This window comes from Rhinoderma darwinii, chromosome 2, assembly GCF_050947455.1.
Source record: "Rhinoderma darwinii isolate aRhiDar2 chromosome 2, aRhiDar2.hap1, whole genome shotgun sequence".
Taxonomy (NCBI): domain Eukaryota; kingdom Metazoa; phylum Chordata; class Amphibia; order Anura; family Rhinodermatidae; genus Rhinoderma; species Rhinoderma darwinii.
The window spans coordinates 151446242-151473140 of record NC_134688.1 but is presented as its reverse complement, the minus strand read 5'-3'; the positions used below and the strand labels follow the sequence as shown (position 1 = coordinate 151473140).

General features: G+C 40.4%; 1 protein-coding gene across 3 annotated transcripts in view; it reads right to left on the bottom strand.

The window, feature by feature from the left end:
- Positions 1 to 4236: 4236 nt before the first annotated feature.
- Positions 4237 to 26899, bottom strand: part of NDFIP2 (Nedd4 family interacting protein 2) — a 72775-nt gene continuing 50112 nt past the window's right edge. For all 3 annotated transcript variants that reach the window (XM_075852378.1, XM_075852377.1, XM_075852379.1), the window contains 3 exons: positions 21474 to 21540; positions 13109 to 13214; positions 4237 to 9662 (listed from right to left, as the gene is read on the bottom strand). In XM_075852378.1, coding sequence (XP_075708493.1) covers positions 13111 to 13214; positions 21474 to 21540 — 171 coding nt within the window. In that variant the 3' untranslated portion in view covers positions 4237 to 9662; positions 13109 to 13110. The remainder of the gene's footprint in view (positions 9663 to 13108; positions 13215 to 21473; positions 21541 to 26899) is intronic.

Genomic DNA, 26899 nt, shown 5'->3' with positions numbered 1-26899 from the left:
GACCATACAATTCCCGCCTTTTTGTACATATTATAACATTTAACTATCATACTTGCCAACATTCAAAATTTTTTTTCCAGAAACACTTTAGCCATGCCGTCAAATGGATTGGGACACGGAATGTCAGGGGTGGGACTTGCCGGTGCTAAGCTAGTTAGGCCCCATGCACACAGCCGTGCCCGTAACCAGGGCCCGAGATTGCAGGCACGGCCGGCCGCCGACTGCCACACGCATTTTCGGCCCGTGCTCCCAGACAAAGTACGGGAGCACGTCCCGCAAAACGCAAAAGGAACGGACATGTTCCATAATTTTCGGAACATTTCTACGGCACAGACACCCATCCGTAGCGATACGGAAAGGTGTTCGCGTTCAATGGAAGTGAATGGGTCAGTTTTTGCGAACCGCAATTGCGTTGCGCAAAAACGGAGGTTTATTACGGTCGTGTGCATGGGGCCTTAGAATACAAATTTTTACCATCCAGATTACACTATAATTTTGCGAACACCTGTTTTTCTGCAATCTCGCTATTTTCATATCCTAGGAACGATGACACATCTTCTGTTATGGCCATTCGTTGTTAGGAGGTACCCGGAATAATATGTTCTGTCTATGCAACTCTCGACCTCTAACTTTGCAGTAGAGCAGGCTTGTAAGAGATTAAAAAAAAAATAAAAAAAAAGTCTGCTTTCATCCAAAACTTTGCAGCGCAGTCCCATTGAATTTCTTTTTACATTTCATACAACCCCTTAAACCACTGTCTCGATGGTTTACCACTAATAAAATGAGACCTAATCTCTGCAAGAGGAAATTATTTAATACATGCAGAGCCATACCAATATCTATTTATTACTGTATTTTATCTTCCTTCTGCTCTGTCCACACTACCTTGCGGCAGCTCTAAGCAGAGTTAAAAATTTGCCGAGATTCATCTCCAAAAATAAGGGACAGTCCCAGCAATTTCAGGACTTTTGGAAATCATGCTTATTAGTTCTAAAAATACATCTGTGGCCTCATCACTGTGCTCAGACCCAGTCTTAGGGTAGGTTTACACTACACTTGGGTTGAAAGTTCAGCATATACATAGTCGTATATATATATATATATATATATATATATATATGTATATACACATACATATACACACACACACACACACACACACTACCGTTCAAAAGTTTGGGGTCACCCGGACAATGTGTTTTCCATGAAAACTCACACTTATATTTATCAAATGAGTTGCAAAATGACTAGAAAATATAGTCAAGACATTGACAAGGTTAGAAATAATAATTTTCTCCTTCAAACTTTGCTTTCGTCAAAGAATGCTCCATTTGCAGCAATTACAGCATTGCAGACCTGGCATTCTAGCTGTTAATTTGCTGAGGTAATCGGGAGAAATTTCACCCCATGCTTCCAGAAGGCCCTCCCACAAGTTGGATTGGCTTGATGGACACTTCTTGCGTACCATACGGTCAAGCTGCTCCCACAACAGCTCTATGGGGTTGAGATCTGGTGACTGCGCTGGCCACTCCATTACAGATAGAATACCAGCTGCCTGCTTCTTCCCTAAATAGTTCTTGCATAATTTGGAGGTGTGCTTTGGGTCATTGTCCTGTTGTAGGATGAAATTGCCACCAATCAAGCGCTGTCCACAGGGTATGGCATGGCGTTGCCTTCCTTATTCAAAATCTCTTTTACCTTGTACAAATCTCCCACTTTACTAGCACCAAAGCAACCCCAGACCATCACATTACCTCCACCATGCTTGACAGATGGCGTCAGGCACTCTTCCAGCATCTTCTCAGTTGTTCTGCGTCTCACAAATGTTCTTCTGTGTGATCCAAACACCTCAAACTTCGATTCGTCTGTCCATAACACTTTTTTCCAATCTTCCTCTGTCCAATGTCTGCGTGCTTTTGCCCATATTAATCTTTTCCTTTTATTAGCCAGTCTCAGATATGGCTTTTTCTTTGCCACCCTGCCCTGAAGGCCAGCATCCCGGAGTCGCCTCTTCACTGTAGACGTTGACACTGGCATTTTGCGGGTACTATTTAATGAAGCTGCCAGTTGAGGACCTGTGAGGCGTCTATGTCTCAAACTAGAGACTCTAGTGTACTTGTCTTGTTGCTCAGTTGTGCAGCAGGGCCTCCCACTTCTTTCTACTCTGGTTAGAGCCTGTGTGTGCTGTCCTCTGAAGGGAGTAGTACACACCGTTTGAGGAAATCTTCAGTTTCTTGGCAATTTCTCGCATGGAATAGCCTTCATTTCTAAGAACAAGAATAGACTGTCGAGTTTCACATGAAAGCTCTCTTTTTCTAGCCATTTTGAGAGTTTAATCGAACCCACAAATGTAATGCTCCAGATTCTCAACTAGCTCAAAGGAAGGTCAGTTTTATAGCTCCTCTAAACAGTAAAACGGTTTACAGCAGTGCTAACATAATTGCACAAGGGTTTTCAAGTGTTTTCTAATCATCCATTAGCCTTCTAACACAGTTAGCAAACACAATGTACCATTAGAACACTGGAGTGATGGTTGCTGGAAATGGGCCTCTATACACCTATGTAGATATTGCATTAAAAACCAGACGTTTGCAGCTAGAATAGTCATTTAGCACATTAAATTAATCAGAAATACATTGTTAATGTTATCTTCATTGAAAAAAACTGTGCTTTTCTTGCAAAAATAAGGAAATTTCTAAGTGACCCTAAACTTTTGAACGGTAGTGTGTGTGTATATATATATATATATATGTATATATATATATATATATATATATATATATATGTCCATAGACTTTCATAAGAGAGAGGGTATGCCAAGAGTTTTCTTTGTTGGTAAACAGTTGCCTATGCTTTTCAATACAACTTTATGTGAAAAAACAAACATATATACCATGCAGTAAAGGGAGTCGAAGGCAGACCGTTACATACGTCTGGGGCATACGCTCGACTGTTTCAAACCTGTAAAACGTAGTTTAAATAAACACATAGATCATAAGATTCAGCAGAACCACTGGAGGTCTGAGTGTTTTGTATAGTAATACGGACTCGAAAACGCACTCGCATTACAGCAGGGTGAAAGCAGCCTGAGCATCTTGCCGTGCAATGATATTAACCATCTTTTTTAAAGAAGCACACGGACATAGTAGAGTTTGAGCAGGTTTAAAGGGAGACCCAAACCTCTAAATTAATTTAGACCCCAGAGAAGCCTAAAATTAATCCACATCAGACCTTTATTATTTCAGAGACCAAAGCAAGCCTCAAAACGTAATTCAGGCCACAGGCGAACACAAAAATTAATTTAGACCTCAACCCAGATCAAATCCAGTAGGGAGCAGCTTTAGGATTCTTTCTACTGTAGAAGTTTTTATTTTGCAGTCTTTGAAATCTCACCACGGTCATATAAATAACGCAGCATTCTGCACGTTTATAGAATGGATTGAATGAGACTCACTGCCCCTTTAAATGTTAGGGAATTGCATTCTGGGCAATTTCCTTTAATACGGTTATTATGGCAACCGCTCCCTTTAGAAGCATGAGCCACTACCATTAATCTCCAGGGATGCCACACACAAACACACACCATAGACTACACAAACTGTACACTTTACATACACACAGCATACACTATACACACATGGCATATATACTACATACACACACAAAACAGACTACACATACACTATACACACACTTACCCGTTTAGTTTTCCTCCTCTGCAGTGCTTGGGGGAATGACCTTGATTATGTGACTGATGGATTATAGTCCGAAACTGGAAGCCGGCTAGGGATTAAAGTTGTAATCCATGGAGGGCAGGAAAAGAACTGGTCAGGGGTTAGACAGAATGAATAGTACATGGAGGCCACCCCTTTACTGGGGACTGGTGCTGTCCCCTGTACATCTGAATAGGTCGCACACCCCGAACGCCCAGCCCTGGTAGAGTGTGTGAATCTGTGTGTGTATATATAAACTTTTTTTTTTTTTTTGCAGAAACCCTGGCTTCAAAACTTATCCCTGTTCTGTTTCACATTATTCCTCCAAATCAGTATTTGTAGTTTGCACCCAACTGAATTATGGCCAGGTACTTAATCACCATTATAATTTCATAGCAGACACTTTCAAGGTGAGGAAACCGAAGAATATTATATTTGTTACATACATCATGTACTATATAAAAGCTATAAGCACAAAATGCATAAAATTACTAAAAAAATAACTTTTAGAAATGCAAAGAAATGATCTTTCAACAAAATGGTGTTTTATTGAAATGTTACTTACAATACACATACATCGATAATAGAAAAATAAAAAGGCAAATTAATTGAGAAAAGTGTGCAAATCAACCGCTAAGCAATTTGTCTGCAGTCCAAGAGTCTGGTGTTTTTTTTTGGGAGCATTACAATTTTGAAACAGCAAAATCATATTTTAGAAAATCTTGCATCAGTCCATAATAGATTAACTTTTCCAATCTAAGTTCCTTGGTGCAATAAAACAATGAAAATATTTCTATTTTTATTCATATAAACAAAATGAATAGCCAATGCAAAAAAAATCTGAATGTGGCATATCAATATGTAATGCCCGATTCACATTAAGATCTGCCAACTACATGCCTACAGGGTCTGGTATAACCATCCACTTCTTATCACTGGGTTACAGTCATATGACTTACCATCTCTCCAAAATTTGGGAATATACATTGTTGTTATAGGAGGGATCTAAATCTTTACTGAGAAAATCAAGTTTAGTAGTAACAGTAATAGCAGTAGTGTTTCCTTATGCATAAAGGCGGAGATCTTCAATTCCAATCAAGAATATGTAAATCGCCCTTTTACAGAGGCATATACATTACAGTAAAAAACGCGATCGATGATGCAGCACGGCGATCGGTGCGCGTTTAGCTTCATTTACATGGAGAAAGCATTGAACTGTATGGGGACAAACGAGATCGTTCGGACCAATAGAGTTTGCATCATTATCGGCAGCACATTTCGCTTACTCGGGAACATGTGCTGCCAACACCGCTGCTTTTTAGGACTGCATGAAAGGTGCGATCAGCCAAGAGAACACTTGGGCCCTTTTACACGCACACATGATTTGTACACATTATAATATTAGGTGTGCCAAGATTTTGCAGTGAGTGCAGACACATGTACTACGCTTATCTATACATTTCTAAAAATCGTACATGGGGCACGATATTCCCCAAAAAATTCTCTGTCTGAAAGCTCTCTCCAAACATAAAAGAACTTTTCATAAGAAACAACACAGATACGTATGCGTGTGCTCCTCAACATGACGGCTTGGGATTTTCTATTTCGATTAATAAATTTGTAGCGAATCTCATTTTTGGAGGTAAGATTCACATCTATATCGGGGTATTCAAGGTTTCATATTACTGGACATGAAAAGGCTGCAACACAGCACATACATTGCTGTTCTACGGAAGTTTACCAGTAGAGGCTTGAGATGTATGCAAACCCCGCGCTTGTTTAGATACATAAAGTAAACTTTAGCTCCAGTGTATTACTCTTGAAGCCAGCTATGGCTATCTAAGTTAGAGAATGGAGGATGGAAGACAGGCACTGTATAGCTTCTAAACAGATCAGATGTCGTGGACAGGTGTTACAAATTTTTGTTGAAGAACCATAGCATGGATATCATAGAACAGAATAACGCACCAAGGATCGCACAGAAAATAATGACCCATGCAAAAGCACCGCGCATTGGGTTTTAGTGCATTTCAGAGAACGATTTTTAGTCCAGGTCTATAGAATGTAGAAATGCATAGAATTGCCACCATAGGCTGAAAAACTTTCCAGCACAGATTCTCAAGAGTGCGGAATAATAGTAAAGGTGTTTCTCCTAGTCGCTGTATAAACCCATCTGCTACAGAACTCTTCCATTCAAAAAAAAACAAAGGGATTGCCATTTCTGTCACATGCAAAATGTATATATGAGACAAAATCAAGTACTGAACTAAATCACAGCTGGTGGCACAATGGTTAATATATGGTAAAGAATGGAACACGTAGTAGATTTAATAAACCTCCCCCTAGTACAATTATAATGAATAATATAAACTTTGTTCATATGGTCACTATGTCCACCCATGGTTTATACACGTATGTTAATGTTTTATCATTCCAGTCTTCATTCTGTAGCAGTATTGTATACATATTGAGATGTGACATTTAAATAAAAACTTCCTCCAAGATTTATTGCGATATGATGCAGAACGACACCCGCAGAAAGCCTGTATACACTGGCCAGTTATCCTTACAAACCGCTAAGTCCAGAGAATTTATTTTTGCCGGCAGAGAGGACTGTTATGATGAAAATAGCCATCAGATCCTGAAGGAAAAAAACAATGGCTCATTCAACAGTGGTTTAAAAAGTTTGAAACTCCGGGGTAGCACACGTAGCAGACTTCTTTTTTTACCACAAATTTTGCCAGCAATCCATGCAGAATCCGCATGTGTTACAATTCAGATTTTGCTGCTGATTTAACCCTATGATTTGCAAAGGGTACAACTTTGGGTGAGAAACCGCAGGAGTTCTGCAAAATAACGAACATGACACGGCTTTGTAAAGCCGCAGCATGCTTGGATTTCTGCACAGATTTTTCCCGCTATATGTGGATGGGTTTTGAAATCTCCATTCACATGTATTGTATGGTAAGTTGCTGTGGATTGCAGTCCAGATATTCACCGAAAGTCTGAACGTGGCCTAAGGCATCGAGAAGTTTGAATGTGGCCTCCAAATCACAAAGCAATATGGGCATATAGTTCATGAGTAAATAAATGAAGGTGGAGATCGTTTTCTAGTTCGATTCTGAAAATTGTTTCTTCATCTTCAGACTCTTTGATTTAATAAGCAAGAAGAGCTGCACAACTCTACATACGAATGTAGGTTATAGAGAACGTCACTTTTGCATTTGCTTGTGATCATGTTTTTTTGTGTTTTTTTTCTTGTCAACACATAATGCAAAAGGCACTATGAGAAAGTTAGTGGTTGTTTAAGACTATCCACATTGGCATATGGTTATACAGGAGGTTGGTTAGGCTTTGAGGTCTATATGACATCTATATGCCCTATACAACGAATAGTGAATAATCCCTATGTTCTCCTACAAAGCATCACTAGGAACAAACTTAGTTAAGTGCCTAAACAGGGTGGCACACTGTTTCGCTTGTGATGCACAAGGATCAACCTCTTGGTCATAAATGCCGATAGTAAAAACAACCCCCAGTACTGACCAAATTCTTTGCAGCGTTGAGTTTTATTGACGAACACTAGTACTCTTTCTTCAGTAATGCATTTCAGCCACATCTCGCTTTTTTTCCCGAAAGTTGACATAAAACGTTCATGGAACATGTCACGGATGAAGGTGCACGGCTATTAGTGAATAAAGCTTAAAAAGGGTAACTAAACTTTCATAAAACCTTCGACATGTCATAGTGACATGTCAGAAGTTATAATCAGTGGGTGTCCAAATGCGGAGACCCCCCCACCGATCACTAAATCGTAGCGGCAGAAGCGCTCAGGTGAACGCTTGTGTCCCTTTATTTCTGATTGACTCTGCGATGAGCGATGTACGGACTCCGTCTCTATTCTGAGAGCTGAACAAAACCGATCGGAATCGAAGGGGCACAGCGCTTACCTGGAGGCTTCTGCTGCTTTGTTCTAGCAAATCGTTGGGGGACTCTGTGCTCGGACCCCCACTGATTAAAACTTCTGACATGTCACTATGACATGCCAAAGGTTTTATGAAAGTTAAGTTACATTTTAACAAAGAATTTGGCGAATGCCGAGATTTGTTTTTACTATAGACACAAAATTCAGGCCTGGTCAATGTTTCCAGTGAAATATCCCTCAAAATGCAAAGTAACAGAATGTCTATGAACTATTGGTGCTTTATATATACGTTGGATATGTGTCTAGTTGTCTACCATAGTTACAGTAGATGGAAAACTAATAATCCTAATGTTATAGATGCACAATAGATCTATGATAAACTGATAGCTCAAAAAAAAAAAGCAAGATTCAGATTTCTATGGTGAGCATCATTTTTATACAACAAAATGCAAAAACCAATTCCAATCCATTTCCAAATAATATTCCAGTTGCAGTTCCATTATTTAACTCTATCGCACCTTACTCCAGCCTTGGCACATAGTAATTTGGTTCACTTTATTATGCTTGTTATACAAAGTCCTAGGGTTGCTGTTCTCACGTCACACAAGCTTGAAAGATGGAGCAGCCGTCTCCAATCATGTGCAAAATTAGCTCTCAAGAGTTGACAAGATTAGGAGATGACATTACATTTTCCAGCAATAAAAAGTTCAACAGTTTAATAAGCATTACTAAAAAAATGCTATCATTCCAGACGTAAAGGCTGCACAGGAAAATTAAGACATGGCTAAATAATAAATAAAGGAGACACGTAGGTCCCTTACGGAGGACACAATACACACTGCTCCTTGCTACTGCATATTAGATTACAGAGTATTGCTATGTGCGGCCGCTATTATCCCCCAGCAGGCTACTAAATAGACACTTTACAGTGTTCTGTCTGCCCATTAGGATTCCAGTTTAATAAGTAGCAATTGAAGAAAATGGTTACAAATTGTACATTAGTTGATCGCAAAGGCTCTCATTTTTAAGACCTTCCTTACTACGCTCTTATTTTACTTGCGCACCTGAAAAAAGAACTATCATTGGCACTTGAAATTGAACAATTCACCTAAAATTAGAGAGGCTACGACTATATATTGGTGAAATTGGTTAAATATCTAAATGGCTGGTAATAAGATAATTCAGGGGATTAAGAATATTGTTACATTGTGTCTATGATATAGTAGCGAGGTATTCTAAAAGACACTTGTACAAAGCGAACACCCGGTTCTGAAGCAGGTCATTCGTTTCGTACATTTGTTCAACCATTGCTCAGATTAGACAGTGACAAATCCCAAGACAACGATACAATCTGATGAGACCACAAGTGATTCTATGGCACAATCTAAACAGTGTGTATTAAGTACCTTTGTCATATTCATTCATACAAAAAAAAAAGAAAAAAAAAAAAAAAGGTTAGTAAAAATAGACATATTATTCAGCATTAAATTAACTCAATGAACGTAGCGATTAGATATAATGAACTTGCCAAATGGTCATACTGAGATCCATATTTACAATGAGTATTTTTTTTCTGCAAAATAATTGGGCCTTTCCGTTAGGAAAACCTAGGTATTCATGCACAAAAGGAAAAAAACAAAAAAAAACAACAACATTTTGCTGCTTAATTCCGCAAAATCTGTTAATACTTCAAATATTTGCTAATTATTGCGACAAAGAAAATATGGGCCATAGAACAACACCAAGTAATGTGTTAGAACAGGTCAGGTTTAACATGCTATACAGCGATTTTTGCATCAAAAAATGGTCTGTCATGTACAGGATTTGGAAAACCTTCCATTTGGCAAATGTGCAATGTTAGGAGATATTTACAGAGATGTTTGAGAATTCCATCAAACAACCAGAGATCTGAAAACCAAGTGACTTATTTTCTTGCTTAGTAGTCTTCTCGTTTATTCATCCGGCATGTACTACACCTTCTTGATTCACATTGGATAAAGAAAGGAATGTCTGCTTGCTTTTGCCTAAAAGGAAACAAAAAAAACAAACGTTTGAAACCAAAGCCAACCGGAGATCAATATTTTGTATAGATGTAGGTACTCCCGCTGTAACACATAAGAGAACGGTGATGTTAAGAAAATACCTTTCTCCAGCATCGTTCATGCAGTGATGTATTCAAGGGCAAAAAAGATTTTATTAGCTGGACCCTCTTCCTATTCTCTAAACAGCACAGAATCAATTCTACGCTCCAAGATCAGACAGCCGCTGTACAACCCCGTACCATAAGTGACAGCGCTTCATATCTCTAGTCAAAAAAAAAGTTTGGAATATACTAGAAACTCTTCAAAGGGATACTAAACTTCAATAATGCGGGGTATGCGCAAAGATCTACTGCTGTCACATGACATCTTATAGAAAAAAAATAAAATAAATTGTAGAAGCTTTCAAAAACCACTATAAAAAACAAAAGTGGCAAGTCTGACTAAACAATTCTGACGAGACATCAACACTCTACTCTCTCTGTTAACAAGTATAGAAACAGATTATTCTAAGCCGTACATCTACCCAGAGAAAAGTGCTCTGCGTTAAGGCCTTATTCACACAAGTGCGTCAGTTTTGCGTGCGCAAAAGTTCCGTGTGGCATCAGCATATGGTGCCGGCATCATTATGACACTGTTTTTATGTCTACAAACTGAAAAGCACGAGGTGCTTTTTTGTTTTCATTCATTTATTTTACTACTGTAGCGCAAAGCACGCGCCGCACCCGGAAGTGATTCCGTCTGCTGTGCGCGATTTGCACACACCCATTGACTTCAATGGGTGCGTGCTGCGCGAAACACGGGCAAGTATAGGACATGTCGTGAGTTTTACGCAGCGCATATACACTGCGTGAAAATCACTGACAGTCTCAACTGCCCCATTCACTAACATAGGTCCGTGCGACGCGCGTGAAAATCACGGACGTATAACACGTTCCTGTGAATAAGGCCTAACAGTAACAACCACTGAGAGCTGCGAGTCTCACCTTGAAATTATGTAATTATTTATATTAAAGGGGCTGTCTAAAAATAGCAGCCACGGCAGATCATTGTGTCAGTGACTACAAAAACCACCAGCAATCAGCTGTTATTGCAAAGGAAAGCATCGCTCCGTCATACATTTCCAGCTGCTGCTGGGGAAATGTAGCATTACATGGTGCACATTGAAATGAATGGAGAACTATGTAATACAAGGCAGGGGCGAGTCTTCCTTAACAGGAGCTGATCTTACTTAATGGGTCTATGCTCTAGCTAAGAGAGGGGTCCAGATCAGGGGACACCTCTCTACAAGGTCATACTGCCTAAATGGGCATATGGAAAGTGGTTGTTTTCATGAGGGTTTATACTTAAAATGTTATTCCCACCCCAGAAAGTGATGGGGTCAAATAGACACTAACTTTTTAAACAGCTTATGCTAATATAATAGTATACCTGATCTAAATCAACTTTGTAACTTACTTACTGTTAAAATTTAGTTTTTTTATTCATGCAAATTCTGTGTAAAGTGACTGCCACTAGGTGTCTCTCTTTCTGTAATCTGCTGTCTGCCCCCTGTTGTCAAGCAAAGGCTATCCCTGGTTACAGACATGCTGCAGAAGGTGGAGGCGCATTTTTTCACTGCCTGCCTATACAAGTCTATGGGGAGGGGAAAGGGAGCATACAGGAAGCAGAGTGATAAAGACATAGACGTGACGTTAAGATTTATATGTCCCTCCAGTGCTGGATTCTCAGCTACACTGCTCGTTACTGCTGTATAATCCCCATGTTACTGCTTCTACTACATATATGTGATAGACATAGGAGAAGAGGATTCTCCTCTTCTGTGTGTGCTGTGTATAAAAGACATGATAGCCGTTAGGCTCCGCCGACTAGCTCAGAGACAACTGAAAACTAGAGACCGAGCCTGCAGAGAGGAAAACTGCTAAAAAAAAAAAATGCAGAATACAAGTCATATAATGGCCAGAAATAGAGTTATTCCTCACGTACACACACGACAGTATATTCTGAAAAGTCCCCTGAAGGGTTAGGTAAGCTCTAATATATTTAATGGTGGAAGAACCCCTTTAAGGTTTAACTCTTTTGGTACAGTGCACAGGTTCACAACTTATCAAATAACAACTGACATTTTACAAGGTTGTATATAAAAGTGTCAAAAGGTCCAGTAATATTTTTCTGGACCAATGTCAAAATTGTTCTTGATGCTGGTACACAGATACACTACAGACTATGTTACAGGGAAAACCTTTGCATTGGGGCATATACACAAGCTATCATTACGATAAACTAATAGCTGAAATTGCTTTAGCTTCTCAAAGTGTAAGTCCTAGTCTGGAAAAAGGCTCATTACATCTGATCCTTTTTCCTTCGAGCCCCATGAGCCATGTATAAAAGAGGTCACATGCAGCATGCCCAGTTACATTTGTTCTTGTACATAACCCTCAGAAAGCTCATCACTGAAAGGAGCGAATACTAAGCAATGAAAAGCAGTTATAGGTAATAAGCTGTGTCCTGGTAGGAAATTTATGCAGAACATTTTTGTAAAGGTTACAAGATGTCCTTCATATTGTATCAACCTGCCCTTGTGTTTCTTGAAGTTTATTATACATCATTAGTGACTATAAATATTCAGTGCTATAAATTAAAAACGATGAAAAAACGCACAATTCATTTAGTTGTCCATGTTCATCGTCCCACACATACTAATCCGTGGAGGTTTTATAAGGAATAACATGCAGTCTACTACAGCAGATATCTCAGTAGATTAGACTGCAAAGCAGCAAGCATCTGTCACTGCAGGGCAAGGAAGTCCCAGGCTATAAGGTGCCATGTTTCTAACGTATAGATCTAATAGCAATTCCGATGGGTTAGTACATTAAACATTTTACGGCACTTAACACACGTCCATTAGTTTAAACTTCAAGGATCATTTAAAAAGGAAAATCCATGGAAGAATAACTTTAAAGAAACATATAAATGGAAACTCAATTACATTTTAGTAGTGGCTATTTGGGATGCATTTACCGTTGAGCTAGTGTTTTGTAATTGTATCAGAGTTTGTTACTGTTGAAATCCTTAAGACCCTATGCACACAACTGTAATTCTGATCCGCAATTACAGACTGTAGTTGCGGATCAAAATATTAATCCATTCATTTCTATGGCCCATGGACACCTTCCCGGATATTTACGAGATGGTGTCCGGACCCTAGGAATGATCCGCAAAAAATAGGACATGTCCTATTTTTTTTATTTTACGGACCGTACTCCCATACTTTATAAAGGGAACACGGCCCGCAAACGTGGGTGACTGTCTACGGCCAGCCATGCCCATAATCACGGACCGTGATTACGGCTACGGCCGTGTGCAGGGGGCCCTAGAGGACACTTCACATACTAAAAGCAGAGACTGACTTATTTAGATGAAGAACTTACCGCTAGTACAAGAAAAAAAATCTTGTTCTGTGAGTAGCCGCCATACTTTCAGACATGTTTCGTACTTTCAGGTAATTGACGAAACCTCTAAAGAATAGCAACAGACCTAAAATAGAACAAACATATGCACAAATATTTTACATTTTCATTTATAATTATACAAAAAAACGGTTTGGCGAGTTGTCTTTTATGTATATTTTGTTCCCAAGACTTAACAAATGAACGAGAGTAGCGCAGTTTCTAAAGGAAGGGGGACCTTTTTTTCATCCCAGACAGAGAACGGGGGAGGAAGGAGTTATGCTTTCTCTCTTTTTTTTTTTTATCGTGGTATTGCAGTTCAACCCCCAATGACTTAAAAATACCAGACACAGCCCATGTAGAAGAATGGCACGGTTTCTAGGTAAAAACAAAAACTTTTTTCTCCCCAAGATAACTTCATTTGCGGGTAACCTTGAATGTATGCTGTTTGGAAAACCATTTTAAGGGTTTTTGCTGGTAATTACTTTCAGCATAAACACATTAGAAACAGGTAAACAATACTTTGTACACATGTTTATACTTGCTGGATTCTAATAAACCTGAATGTGGTCACTGGAATACCCCAATCATGCTACATGGTCTTGAAAGCCCCCTACTACTACCCTAGCAAGAAAAATGGAAATACTTCAAAACTACAAAAAAATTAGTATTCTGCCAACTTGAGCTCGCTTCTTGACCAACCACATCTCCGAAATTACCCATAACACAGGTCTACCATTCTTCATGTGCCATCAACTATGGATCTGTACTCTCCGGTTCCTAATTCTCATCTTCTGATGCCAGTCAGTCCTATTATAATCCCTTCCTCCCGGTGCCTACAATCATGGGGCCAGGATATGATTTTACTGGATGCACAACCAGATAAAAAACAGAGATGGCAGGAAAGAGGAGATCTACTTTATTCCCAAAGCCTCCTCGAGGAGAGCAGAACACTAAACCTTGCATATGAAACATCTGTAATATGCATTATTTAACAATGCACATTTCGAGGTCAGGATGATGTTAAGAAGAACTGATGTTGTCTAAACGGGAAAGGCATGTTTAATAAAACAGGTTTGTTCAATGACATGCAGTAGGAAACGCAGCTCAGGAATGTTTTTTTCTTTTGAATGAAAACATCTGTGGTTTTCTTCATAAACTAGATTTTGTAAAAGCCAATGAAGCGTGTAACTACTTTAATGATAATCTGGTCACTAGAAGACACAGGGGTGGGTTAATAAGATTTCATTAAGAAAACAGCTTCGTCCAAAGTCATGCTATTAATTCATTAGTTGTAAAATAAACAAGAAAATGGGTTTTTGTTAAATTTATTGACTACATAATGTACATTGTGTGCAATTTTAGCATATTAAATAGAATTTCTTGCTGAATAACAAATCAAAACGACTTGTTAATACAAATACTCAAGTTTTTCCATTTCTGTGAAGAAATTTCTGTTGTCTAATCAGAGACAACCCTGTAATCAGAGAGTTTTCTCCGATTCCCAAGATCCCTGGCTTTTAGCTGATTTTGCCGGGAAAGATTGTGTCTGCTGCTCATTTACCATGCAGCGGCCGCTACAGGACAAATTAAGTATTACATGGGCAGCCGGAGTCCACTAGAGCCTCTGCTTGTTAGTGTTTCTCTGCACTGGCTCATAAACGGGGTCCTGAATGGAGACGTTTCATATGCCTTATAAACAATAATGACCGGAGATTACCTGATGGGACAACGCCTTTAAGCGATTAAAACGTATATTTACCAAGTTTTTAGCAATCCTTATTTCGGGGAAAGCTGGGTTACGACACGTTAGGCCTACATTATAGGGTCCACAATAGTTGTCACCCAACTTTTCTAAATTTCAGAATGGTAAATCTGCTACTACCGAACTAGAAAGAATTGACGTTGAATAACCACTGCAGGAACTGTAATGGTGGTAAAAATGTTTGGCAAGAAACTTTACCAAGAAAGAGCTATAACCGCGAAGAGAACAAACTTTTTCAGGAAAAACTCAAGGATTAAGATTTACTGGTAGTTTCTTGATTTTAGAGACAAGAACTCTTGTGGTCAGTAAAAAAAAATGTATTGGCAATATGGTAAACCGCCGTTACCATCACAAGTGCGCTGGTGACCATTCTTTATCGAGATGGAGATTGGAGAAATAGAATTAAGAGGATTATTTCCTTTTATAAGAAACGAAACAGAAGCTGGTCAGACAGAGTACAGGAGTTAATAGAATATTTCCATAGACATCACAACGTGGTATTGAGAAGTTTGTAAAAACGAACCATTAAATGCAAAAGGATTGAACACTTAATACACCAGTAAATATTCTGCAAAATATTTTTGGAGCGAAGCTGAAAACAGCGGATGTGCTGTGATCTGGAAGCATGAAGGCTTTTTCTATGCCTGGCTGAGCATGGCATAATGTACTAGGCATTTCAAAGAACAGATTCCCGACTAGCAGACACACCACACAGCCTGAGGGGTTGGTATCGCTAGTGCATTCCCATGAATGCCGTTTTTGGATACAGCAATGAAGGAAAAAAAAAAAAAAAAAAAAAGTCTAAAACTAAAATATAGTCATGCTGCAAGCATTATGTCACACAGCAATGTAACAATCTAGAAATCTCATTTCAACTAGATATTACTTAACAAATGTGTTTGGCCTGTGGAGCTTTGTATAATACATAAGCTGCTTTCCGTAATGAAGCAAATACGTTATGGTTTCTTTAGCTGCAACAGATAAAGGATCCATCAAATGTTAATACTTGTGTTAATAAGTCGAGTTGAACTGTTCAGCTTGATAGAAGAAACTCGAACAGTTCTCAATAAATGACAAAAAACGAATGTCATTGTCAGGGAAATAGATGTGATCAGACTTTAACACAAGGCGGCAGGAATAATCACTCAGGAAATAAATACATATATTATATATACACACTATATAAACAAAAGTATTGGGACACACATCTTTATCATTGAATTCAGACGAGTCTGGATTTGGCTAATGCCATAAGAATGTAACCTGCCTGACTGCACTGTGCCAACTGTAAAGTTTGGTGGAGGAGGGATAATACTATGGGGTTGTTTTTCTGTGGTTGGGCTAGGCCCCTTAATTCCAGTGAAGGGAAATCTTAAAGAGGCTCTGTCACCAGATTATAAATGTCCTATCGCCTACATAAGGAGATCGGCGCTATAATGTAGGTGACCGTAATGCTTTTTATAAAAAAAACAACAATCTATTACCACTTTATTAGCGTTTTAAGATTTATGCTAATGAGTTGCTTAATTCCCAAGTGGGCGTGTTTTTACTTTAGACCAAGTGGGCGTTGTACAGAAGAGTGTATGACGCTGACCAATCAGCGTCATGCACTCCTCTCCATTCATTTAGGCAGCGCATAGGGATCCTTTTAGATCGCTATGTGCGGTCTTATACTTACACATTAACAATACTGAAGTGTTTAGACAGTGAATAGACATTCCACGTAATGTCTATTCACAATCTCTGCACTTCGTTACGGTTTCTGTGGTAGTTACAGCGGAGGAAGCGTAGTCTCGCGAGATTACGCTGTAGATGACAGATTACAACGAGATTACGCTTCGTCTGCTGTAACTACCACAGAAACAGTAACGAAGTGCAGAGATTGTGAAGACACATCCCGTGGAATGTCTATTCACTGTCTAAACACTTCAGTATGTGCTGTCTTGTACTAACACATTAACAATACTGATCTAAAAGGATCCCTATGCGCTGACTAAATGAATGGAGAGGAGTGCATGATGCTGATTGGTCAGCGTCATAAACTCCTCTGTACAACGCCCACTTGGTCTAAAGTAAAAACACGCCCACTTGGGCATTGAGCAACTCATTAGCATAAATCTAAAATCGCTAATAAAGTGGTGAAAACAGATCTTTTTTTAAATAAAAAGAACTGCTGTCACCTACATTATAATGTTGTGACAGAGCCTCTTTAAAGGCCAAGTACACCTGTGAAATCATCATTTAAAAAAAAAATAATAATAATTTTATTATATATATATATATATATATATATATATATATATATATATATATATATATACACACATACCTACATACATACATACATATACACACACACACACAAATAAAAGTGTGTTTGGTGCAACTTTATAAAAACGTATTAAAAATTTTTACTTTTTGAGATACAGCTGCTTTGTATCCGTTATAAACAGCAGCTATGCCTAACACCGAAACCAGTAGCCGTTTGGTAAGCAGGACTGACGGGTTAAGTGTCAGCGAGTCCTGTGTGTCAAAGATCTACCTGTAATCGATCACATCTAAAGTTATGAAATTAGATGTGATCAATAACAGCTCGATTCTGCGTGTCAGAGACACACAGGACCTGCTCTCACTGAACCCGTCAGTGCCGCTGACCTGACAGATACAGGTTTTAAGCGCTAGATACAGAGCAGCTGTATCTCCAAAAGTAAAAATTATTTTTAATAAAAAGTATTTAGAAAGTTGCACAAAACACACTGACGGACATTTTTATTAAAACAATAGAATTATTTTTTTTTATTTTTATTTTTTTAAAAGGTGTACATTAAATGTGGCTTTAATACTTCAGCATACCAAGACATTTTGTATGCATTCAACTTTTTGGGAACAGTTTGGAGTTTGGTCCTTTTCTGGTCCAGCATGACTGTGCCCCAGTGCACAAAGCAAAGTGCATAAAGGCATGGTTGGGTGAGTTTGGTGTGGAAGAACTTGACTGGCCCACACAGGGCCCTGACCACAACCCCATCCAACACCATCGGGATGAACTAGAACAGAGATTGCGAGCCAGGGACCTCTCTCCCAACATCAGTGTCTGACCTCACAAATACTCTTCTGGATGAATGGGAAAAAACTCCCACAGACCCTCCACAATCTTGTAGCAAGCCTTCCCAGAAAAGTGGAAGCTCTTTTAGCTGCAAACGGGGAAGCAACTCCATTATATTGTATTGTCAATGGATTTAGAATGGCATGTCATAAAAGCTCCTGCAGGTGTAATGTGTAAGTGTCCCAATACTTTTTTCCATATAGATTGTATACACACACACACTTAAAATGTAAGTAAAGATATACACCAAATCAGCGCACACCAAGTCCGCAAAAGCCTTGTGTTATAAAACTAGTCACTGTATGATGGCTTCATAAAATTATTAATTGTATAACAGCATAATTTGGATCCAAAACACTTACCATTCAGATGTTGTGTTTGAGATACGGTTAAATAAACCTACAGTTTTAAAGACTACCTCCACTGAAAACATAAAAACTAAAAGAGTGATTGCAGTGAACTCCGATATCCCGCTACTCGGTGTCCTGGACCCTTTAAGTCTGACAGAGCTATGAGGAGTTGTTTGGTTCCTTACACTATAGAGCTGCCTTAGTTCCCCATGCTCCTGTTGGTAACATGGAGGGAGGACGGTGGTCACTGATTTTCTTAGTTTATACAGATTAAAAATTAAAATAATTTTTTCCGCCTTGACCCTGAACACCAGCTTTTTTGATTGGAAAAGTACAATTAACCCAATGTTCACTGGATCTCATAGGCTTGTATAGGAGCAGATAAAGCCGCTCCATGGTGTGATGACCCCTGCAAACAACTCCTTATATTTTAGCAATCAATTGCAACATTGGGAGGGGGGGGGGTTTACTGGAGGTAACTGCGGTCACAGTTGGGTTATTAGAATGGGGTAGAGTTATTCTTCAACCCAGTGCTTCTCAAACCATTGAGACGCCCCCAATAGCTGGTGAGGTGCAGCTGGGGAAGCAGTTTCCACAGAAGTGCTCATAAGCTGCACAGGCCTTTCTCTGGCTGCACCAGTCCCTGGTTTAGGGACATAACGGACTCCTTTTGTGCTTATTTTAATGTTATACTGGGTTCAGGAGAAAAATTAAAGGTAAATCGAGCCATACTTTTAAGGTGGTCATGGACTTTGACCACTGGTGGTGTAGCTCAGGCATCACCATGTTCTAGCTGGTGAGGCCCCGGTAGAACACTTTCTAGAAGACCTCCTTTAGCCGACAGTTGTCTAATATCAAATAAAACGGACTATTGGCAGGGTTTATAAACAGTCAGTATATAATGCAATATAGATTTCTTTATTATAATTTTTAGAAGTATCAGAGAATGTGTTTTTTTCTTTTAGATCGTCTTTGGGTTTCACTTGCATTCTTTATGGGCACATAGGCTAGAGGCATGCTATCATTTCTACTGGAGTTTACACATGGACAAAGATGGGAAAGTGGCATAATACGCGTAAAAACATTTCATTTTTCATTTTAATGGCATTTCAGAATTCACTGCGTGCTGTGCGTTCTCCTGGCATAAGCTTTATAACTTGCTTAAAACATATAAAAGTTCTCATAAATGTGTTTTATTGTTCCTGGACTTTGACTGCTGTGGAGACTTTCTCTTTTTTTCGGCTATAAATATCAGATATGCTGCACACATCCATCTTTTTGATTGAGGAGAGAACATTACAATCTTCACATTGAAAAAACTAACAATGTCAAGCCAAAGCACAGCTGTGCACAGCGTGGCACACATTTCACCCGTGCTAGATGTTGTTCCTGCCTGATATAATCATGCATCCCTTAACTACAGCTTGGCAGCTCAGATGCCACAACTGGTTATCTACATGGCATTTTATGTAGGTTTCTACACAGGCTGTATACCAGGGGACAAAAAAAACACACCACCTAGCATGTTATAGCAAGCTCAAATAGATTGTGCACAAACCACCCAAACAGTAGAAAATATCCATCGTCTCCTGCCCAAAATTACACCCCTTGCACGGGTTTAGGTTAAGCTCTGCAATTTTGATATACCTTTTGTGTCAGTGAATGGGAACATTCTTGTTGAGGGGATTGTAAAAGGGGTTTCATCAAGGCAAACCCCTTGCTCATCGTCTATTAAGCTCAGGACCCCCCTCGCACTGGCAGACTTGGCCCATCCATGTATTGTATGGACGGTTATTGACTTGATTGGACACCACGTTATAGTAAATATATGGCTGGAAGTGTAAGTGTATGGCTGACCGGAGCTTCCCCCGGTGACATAAACTGGACGTCAGGGGGTATTGATGCTGGACCCACCACAATCAGCTGATCTAAGCACTCCTCTGCGAGCAAAATATAGCAGCAAAAATGTCTCTTCCGGCCATGATGGTTTTCTATAATGTATTCGTGTAGTTAAAAATGTATCCGGATCTGTTCACACTGCAGATTGCCTAGGCAATTGTAGCAAACTCTGAGCTGTTCGATGTATTAGAAAGTATATTAGAAAGCTGCATCACTATGACTTTGTTTTTTGTTTTTTTAATGCATAAATCTCCTAGAACAGTAATTCGACGGCCAGTTTTTTGTTAGTTCAACCCACTACCCTGGTGAAAGTTATTGATGTAATCTCTCCTAGAGACCATGCATTGATTGCCCTTGCTCATCCTGCACCGCTGGAAGCCGGCTGTCATAAGTGATGGTCAGGTCCCAGTGATTTAATAGGAAACTGAAATATTCAGCGCAATAAGATTTCACGTGAATAAGTTGCCATGGAAACCAGTTACATCATTATATCTGTCGGACATACGGGGGGGGGCAGGGAAGATGCTATGTGCGTCTAGACCAAACTACTTATTTCTTGTCCAGCTGCTTAGATCAAGGCTGACTGGTGCCGAGGGACAGGTCGTATCTCCCCTGTACCAATAGAATTATAAAATATTCTTTATTCCAGACAGTATCTGTTAGAACATGATCATCATGGGTTTACCGAAAGCTAAAATAAAAACAACAATAGTTCATCACTCTAGTTTCGGGCCACATCTGCAGTACCCCTGTATACCCTTCTATACAGAACATACGTTTGCATATTCAGATACAGGGTATGCAATCTATGACACTTAAAGAGAATCCTTGACTTAGTTCTTGGACATCATAGTTCAATAAATCATGTATTTATGTTATACTTACAAGTAGAGCAACAGTACTGGATACAATGTAATTACATAAGAAAGCCCCATTTGACATATAGTGACGCCTTCATGAGCCCTTTACTTCCACAATCGTGGATAGCCCTAGGGACCTTGTGTTATACAGTCCTATCACATCAACTGCTGTCAAATGCTATGAGAAGGAAGTAATAATGAACCCACATGTATTGTTCTGTTTTGTCACATTCCGGAAGGCGTTACATGCATGTCACATCGTGTATAAAGGAAAGTGTAAAAACTCCTACAGTCAGTGCTCCTTCCACAAATCTTTACTTCTATGTCTCAAGTCCTTTAAAGGTCATCTTTTTCTAAATGGAGAACTTACCAAGAACAAGGAATATCCACCACAGCCAATATTGTCCATTGAAATACCCGGTAAAGTAGTCAGAGAACTGAAAAGAGAACATCGGAGAGTTATGGATGGTCATAGACAGAAGAAATGCATAAACAGCGATTCCTTAACACAGAATGAATAAAGGTAATGATCCAATAATATAGCAGGGCAGCAACAGAGAGAGATTGTTCTATGTATAACAGACACTTAAGAAGCTTGTATAATGATGATATCACATTCCCCGCCGCTCTCTGAATACATATACCTCTGTGGTCACACTATTAAAGAAGCACACTGCCACTTTTTTTTTTTTTTGCATACATCTTGCTAACTCACCACCAATATTCTAGCAGTGGTGTATGATTCTTCCCAGCTCAGTTGCATCTATACATTTTGAACCCTTTATTATTGGCAGCTGTGTTACGTGATCTCAGTCTGACCACCAGACTAGACCATGGTCTTATGTGTAGACAGGAGGTCATTTAACCCTGTGTGTCTGACTTCTTGTAAACTACAGGATTACATCACCACTAATTAAATCCCTCCTGGCAGATCTGAGACCCCCTCGCCACCTCATGCAACTTCACCCCTCTTTTTCTTCTGTATGTCCCCCATGCCTATAGTGCTACCAGAGAAATAATTGCTGCCCTTTCTAAGGGACCAGGAGTGCAGTGATATAATAGGAGAGTCCATGATTATCTGAATAGTTATAAACCTCCCATGGCTCACACTACCTGTTTATACGATCTCTGAATGCTGTATGCAGTTAGTCCAGTGTGTTTCTATGAGATGCAGCTTCTCACTGCTCTCCCCTGCATCCTGCTTGCTAGAGCCGACAGAAAAAAACAAACATATAATTAGCAGGAGACAGACTGAGCTGCATCACATAGGAATACACAGACTCTGCAGTGTGAGGACAGCAGTTCTTTGTCACTGATCTATCGCTTGCTGCACTTAGATAGAACTCAGAGCAAGCTTAGCGTGATGAGACTCCGCCCCTCTGCCAAGCCAGAAGCATCTTGGGAAATGTAGTCTGCATTAGGGGAACCATATCAGAGGGGAAGTAGGAAGGAACAAAGATGGCAGACAACCCATAAACGGCACATCAACTAAAAGAGGTATACACAAGAGCCTCTACATTATTCTTTAATATCTGCCTATGCTGCACTATATAGGAAAAAAATAAATAGCTGGAGTGCTTCTTTAATAACCAATACAGGCTGCTATAAACAGTAGCTGTATTTTACTGACCGCGCTTGAAGGGCAGACATGTGAATGTGATTTCTTTTTACATTTAGGGGCTACATGGACAATTCGTTTGCACCACCTGTATACTGCTATGATAGTGTTACTTGAAGAGGAAAGGTAACATCTTGCTGCAGGATATACCGGATCCCTCCATCATCGATTCCTAACTGTAAGGATCAACCGGTCCAGCTTCTAGGGTGGATGGTGCAAGTAACTGCCATATACACCAGGATAGACTCTATACGAGGTGATCATATTAACTGGTCATACAAAACTCCAAACATGCCTGTATCCTATTATACAACCACCTTGTCAGTTTACATTGACGTGCACTTAACATCTGCCACTTTAAACATTATCCTCGAAGTCGAATCACTTTAATCTTATCAAAATGGGATGTTCAAAGTGCCCCTTAAAGAAGTAACTTTTGACCTTCATAAACCCCCTATTGCCAACTACTGTCAAAAGATGCCAACCTCAAAAGCCTCAGTCTCATTAAAGTCTTTTCATTTTTATATGAGAAGCTCCTGTAGTTGGTTCCCAGCAGAGAGCAGAACACGACTAAATGAACCTTGAAGTGGCGTTTCAGCCCTGTTACTGGCCGCGCTAGATAGTTTTGTCCTCCGAATGATAAGGGAATATGAATAGGCACACATTGATTGATTCAGCGGCGGGGCTGTACGCTTCACTGATAAAACCAACCATCACACGTCCTTAGTATTCAGCTATGTCACACTTCTTACACAACTTGCTTAAATAGCTTCTCATAAGACGATATCAAATACAATTTTTCGATGCCTCTCATCCTCGCGGTGTCCAAATTTGCCTTTAATGAAATGTACACGGTACAGAACACCACAAATTGTATAATATGCCTTAGTTGATCAAATTTGATAGAAGTTTTATTAACGTGGCAGTGTATTGACAGTTTGTGTCCTTGGTACGATACTGTCAGTTTCAGGTTACGTAATAGAACCTTTTAAAGCAGCATAGAGGTAATGCAAAACACAGGCGACACTGGTTTATAAATGTATAGAGCGAATGAAATAAAAAACAATTATTCTTCACACTAGATTTGTCGCTGTCAGGTTAGCAGACACTATATATAGACGACATATTATTTAAAGGAATATTGAAACTGTAATACTATTCATTAAAAAAAATGTAGTTGGAGTGGTTTTATTATTTTCACTGTGAACACGTTTTATATATTCAGAAATCTCTCGATGATTTACAAATAGTTTATTAAAATCAGTCTACAAGTAGGAGCATCCAAATAGATAAGGACGTGTGAAATAGCCGTCTGTAATGTGCCTACGGAGCAGTAAACTGGCTGATGGAAGCTGCTGAATAGTTAAAGGGACTGTCTGGTGGGCAGATCTCTGGCAATAAGCAGATTTCAGAGGTCACACTAGGAGGACGGCTAGATAAATGCTCATTTCCTATTCAACTTACATTAACTTCATGGAGAATTTCAATATCAATGGTAAAATATGGACCTTCGGAGAAAAAACTGCCTTAAAGAGGCTCTGTCACCAGATTTTGCAACCCCTATCTGCTATTGCAGCAGATCGGCGCTGCAATGTAGATTACAGTAACGTTTTTATTTTTAAAAAACGAGCATTTTTGGCCAAGTTATGACCATTTTTGTAGTTATGCAAATGAGGCTTGCAAAAGTCCAAGTGGGTGTGTTTAAAAGTAAAAGTCCAAGTGGGCGTGTATTATGTGCGTACATCGGGGCGTTTTTAATACTTTTACTAGCTGGGCGTTCTGATGAGAAGTATCATCCACTTCTCTTCAGAACGCCCAGCTTCTGCCAGATCACGCTGTGACGTCACTCACAGGTCCTGCATCGTGTCAGACGAGCGAGGACACATCGGCACCAGAGGCTACAGTTGATTCTGCAGCAGCATCGGCGTTAGCAGGTAAGTCGATGTAGCTACTTACCTGCAAACGCTGATGCTGCTGCAGAATCAACTGTAGCCTCTGGTGCCGATGTGTCCTCGCTCGTCTGACACGATGCAGGACCTGTGAGTGACGTCACAGCGTGATCTCTGGAGAACACGGCTGTGTCTGCACTGCCAGAAGCTGGGCGTTCTGAAGAGAAGTGGATGATACTACAGTGAGAGGTTTCCGATGACATCATGTCTCCTCAGGATTTCTGTCAGGTGCCGTGTTCTCATGGAGAATCACCACATACAATAATATCTACATCTGGCTTGAGAATTGTCAGCTATTGATGGATTTGGTTATTTTAATCCATAAAGTCTCAACGTCAACACTGCACCTGACAGAAATCAGAACATGAAATGTCGTCTAAACCTAGCGCAGCCTCAGGCTTTACAGCAGGTACTTTAAGCGATCATATTCAGCATAGAAGATATTACAACGAAGGACCGTTTGTCACCGCTGTGACAGGGTTCCGTTGTTTTAACTGAAGAGAGAGAGAGCAAAAGCGAGAAAGAGAGCGCAAAAGCGAGAAAGAGAGCGCAAAAGCGAGAAAGAGAGAGAGCGCAAAAGCGAGAGAGAGAGAGAGCGCAAAAGCGAGAGAGAGAGCAAAAGCGAGAGAGAGAGCGCAAAAGCGAGAGAGAGAGAGAGAGCAAAAGCGAGAGAGAGAGAGCAAAAGCGAGAGAGAGAGAGCAAAAGCGAGAGAGAGAGAGCGCAAAAGCGAGAGAGAGAGAGCGCAAAAGCGAGAGAGAGAGCAAAAGCGAGAGAGAGAGAGCAAAAGCGAGAGAGAGAGCGCAAAAGCGAGAGAGAGAGAGAGCGCAAAAGCGAGAGAGAGAGCAAAAGCGAGAGAGAGAGAGCAAAAGCGAGAGAGAGAGAGCAAAAGCGAGAGAGAGAGAGCAAAAGCGAGAGAGAGAGAGCAAAAGCGAGAGAGAGAGAGCAAAAGCGAGAGAGAGAGCAAAAGCGAGAGAGAGAGAGAGAGCAAAAGCGAGGGAGAGAGAGAGAGCAAAAGCGAGAGAGAGAGAGAGAGAGAGAGAGAGCAAAAGCGAGAGAGAGAGAGAGAGAGAGAGAGCGCAAAAGCGAGAGAGAGAGAGAGAGAGAGAGCGCAAAAGCGAGAGAGAGAGAGAGAGAGAGCGCAAAAGCGAGAGAGAGAGAGAGCGCAAAAGCGAGAGAGAGAGAGAGAGAGAGCGCAAAAGCGAGAGAGAGAGAGAGAGAGCGCAAAAGCGAGAGAGAGAGAGAGCAAAAGCGAGAGAGAGAGAGAGAGCAAAAGCGAGAGAGAGAGAGAGAGAGAGAGCAAAAGCGAGAGAGAGAGAGAGAGAGAGAGCAAAAGCGAGAGAGAGAGAGAGAGAGAGCAAAAGCGAGAGAGAGAGAGAGAGAGAGAGAGCAAAAGCGAGAGAGAGAGAGAGAGAGAGAGCAAAAGCGAGAGAGAGAGAGAGAGAGAGAGCAAAAGCGAGAGAGAGAGAGAGAGAGAGAGAGCAAAAGCGAGAGAGAGAGAGAGAGAGAGAGCGCAAAAGCGAGAGAGAGAGAGAGAGAGAGCGCAAAAGCGAGAGAGAGAGAGAGAGAGAGAGAGAGCGCAAAAGCGAGAGAGAGAGAGAGAGAGAGAGCGCAAAAGCGAGAGAGAGAGAGAGAGAGAGAGAGAGCAAAAGCGAGAGAGAGAGAGAGAGAGCAAAAGCGAGAGAGAGAGAGCAAAAGCGAGAGAGAGAGAGCAAAAGCGAGAGAGAGAGAGCAAAAGCGAGAGAGAGAGAGAGAGAGAGAGAGAGAGCAAAAGCGAGAGAGAGAGAGCAAAAGCGAGAGCAAAAGCGAGAGAGAGAGAGCAAAAGCGAGAGAGAGCAAAAGCGAGAGAGAGAGCAAAAGCGAGAGAGAGAGAGAGCAAAAGCGAGAGAGAGAGAGAGCAAAAGCGAGAGAGAGCAAAAGCGAGAGAGAGAGCGAAACGAGAGAGAGAGCGAAAGCGAGAAAGCGAGAAAGCGCGAGAGCGAGAAAGCGAGAAAGCGCGAGAGAGAGAAAGCGCGAGAGAGAGAAAGCGCGAGAGAGAGAAAGCGCGAGAGAGAGAAAGCGCGAGAGAGAGAAAGCGCGAGAGAGAGAAAGCGCGAGAGAGAGAAAGCGCGAGAGAGAGAAAGCGCGAGAGAGAGAAAGCGCGAGAGAGAGAAAGCGCGAGAGAGAGAAAGCGCGAGAGAGAGAAAGCGCGAGAGAGAGAGAGAAAGAGAAAGCGAGAGCGAGAAAGCGCG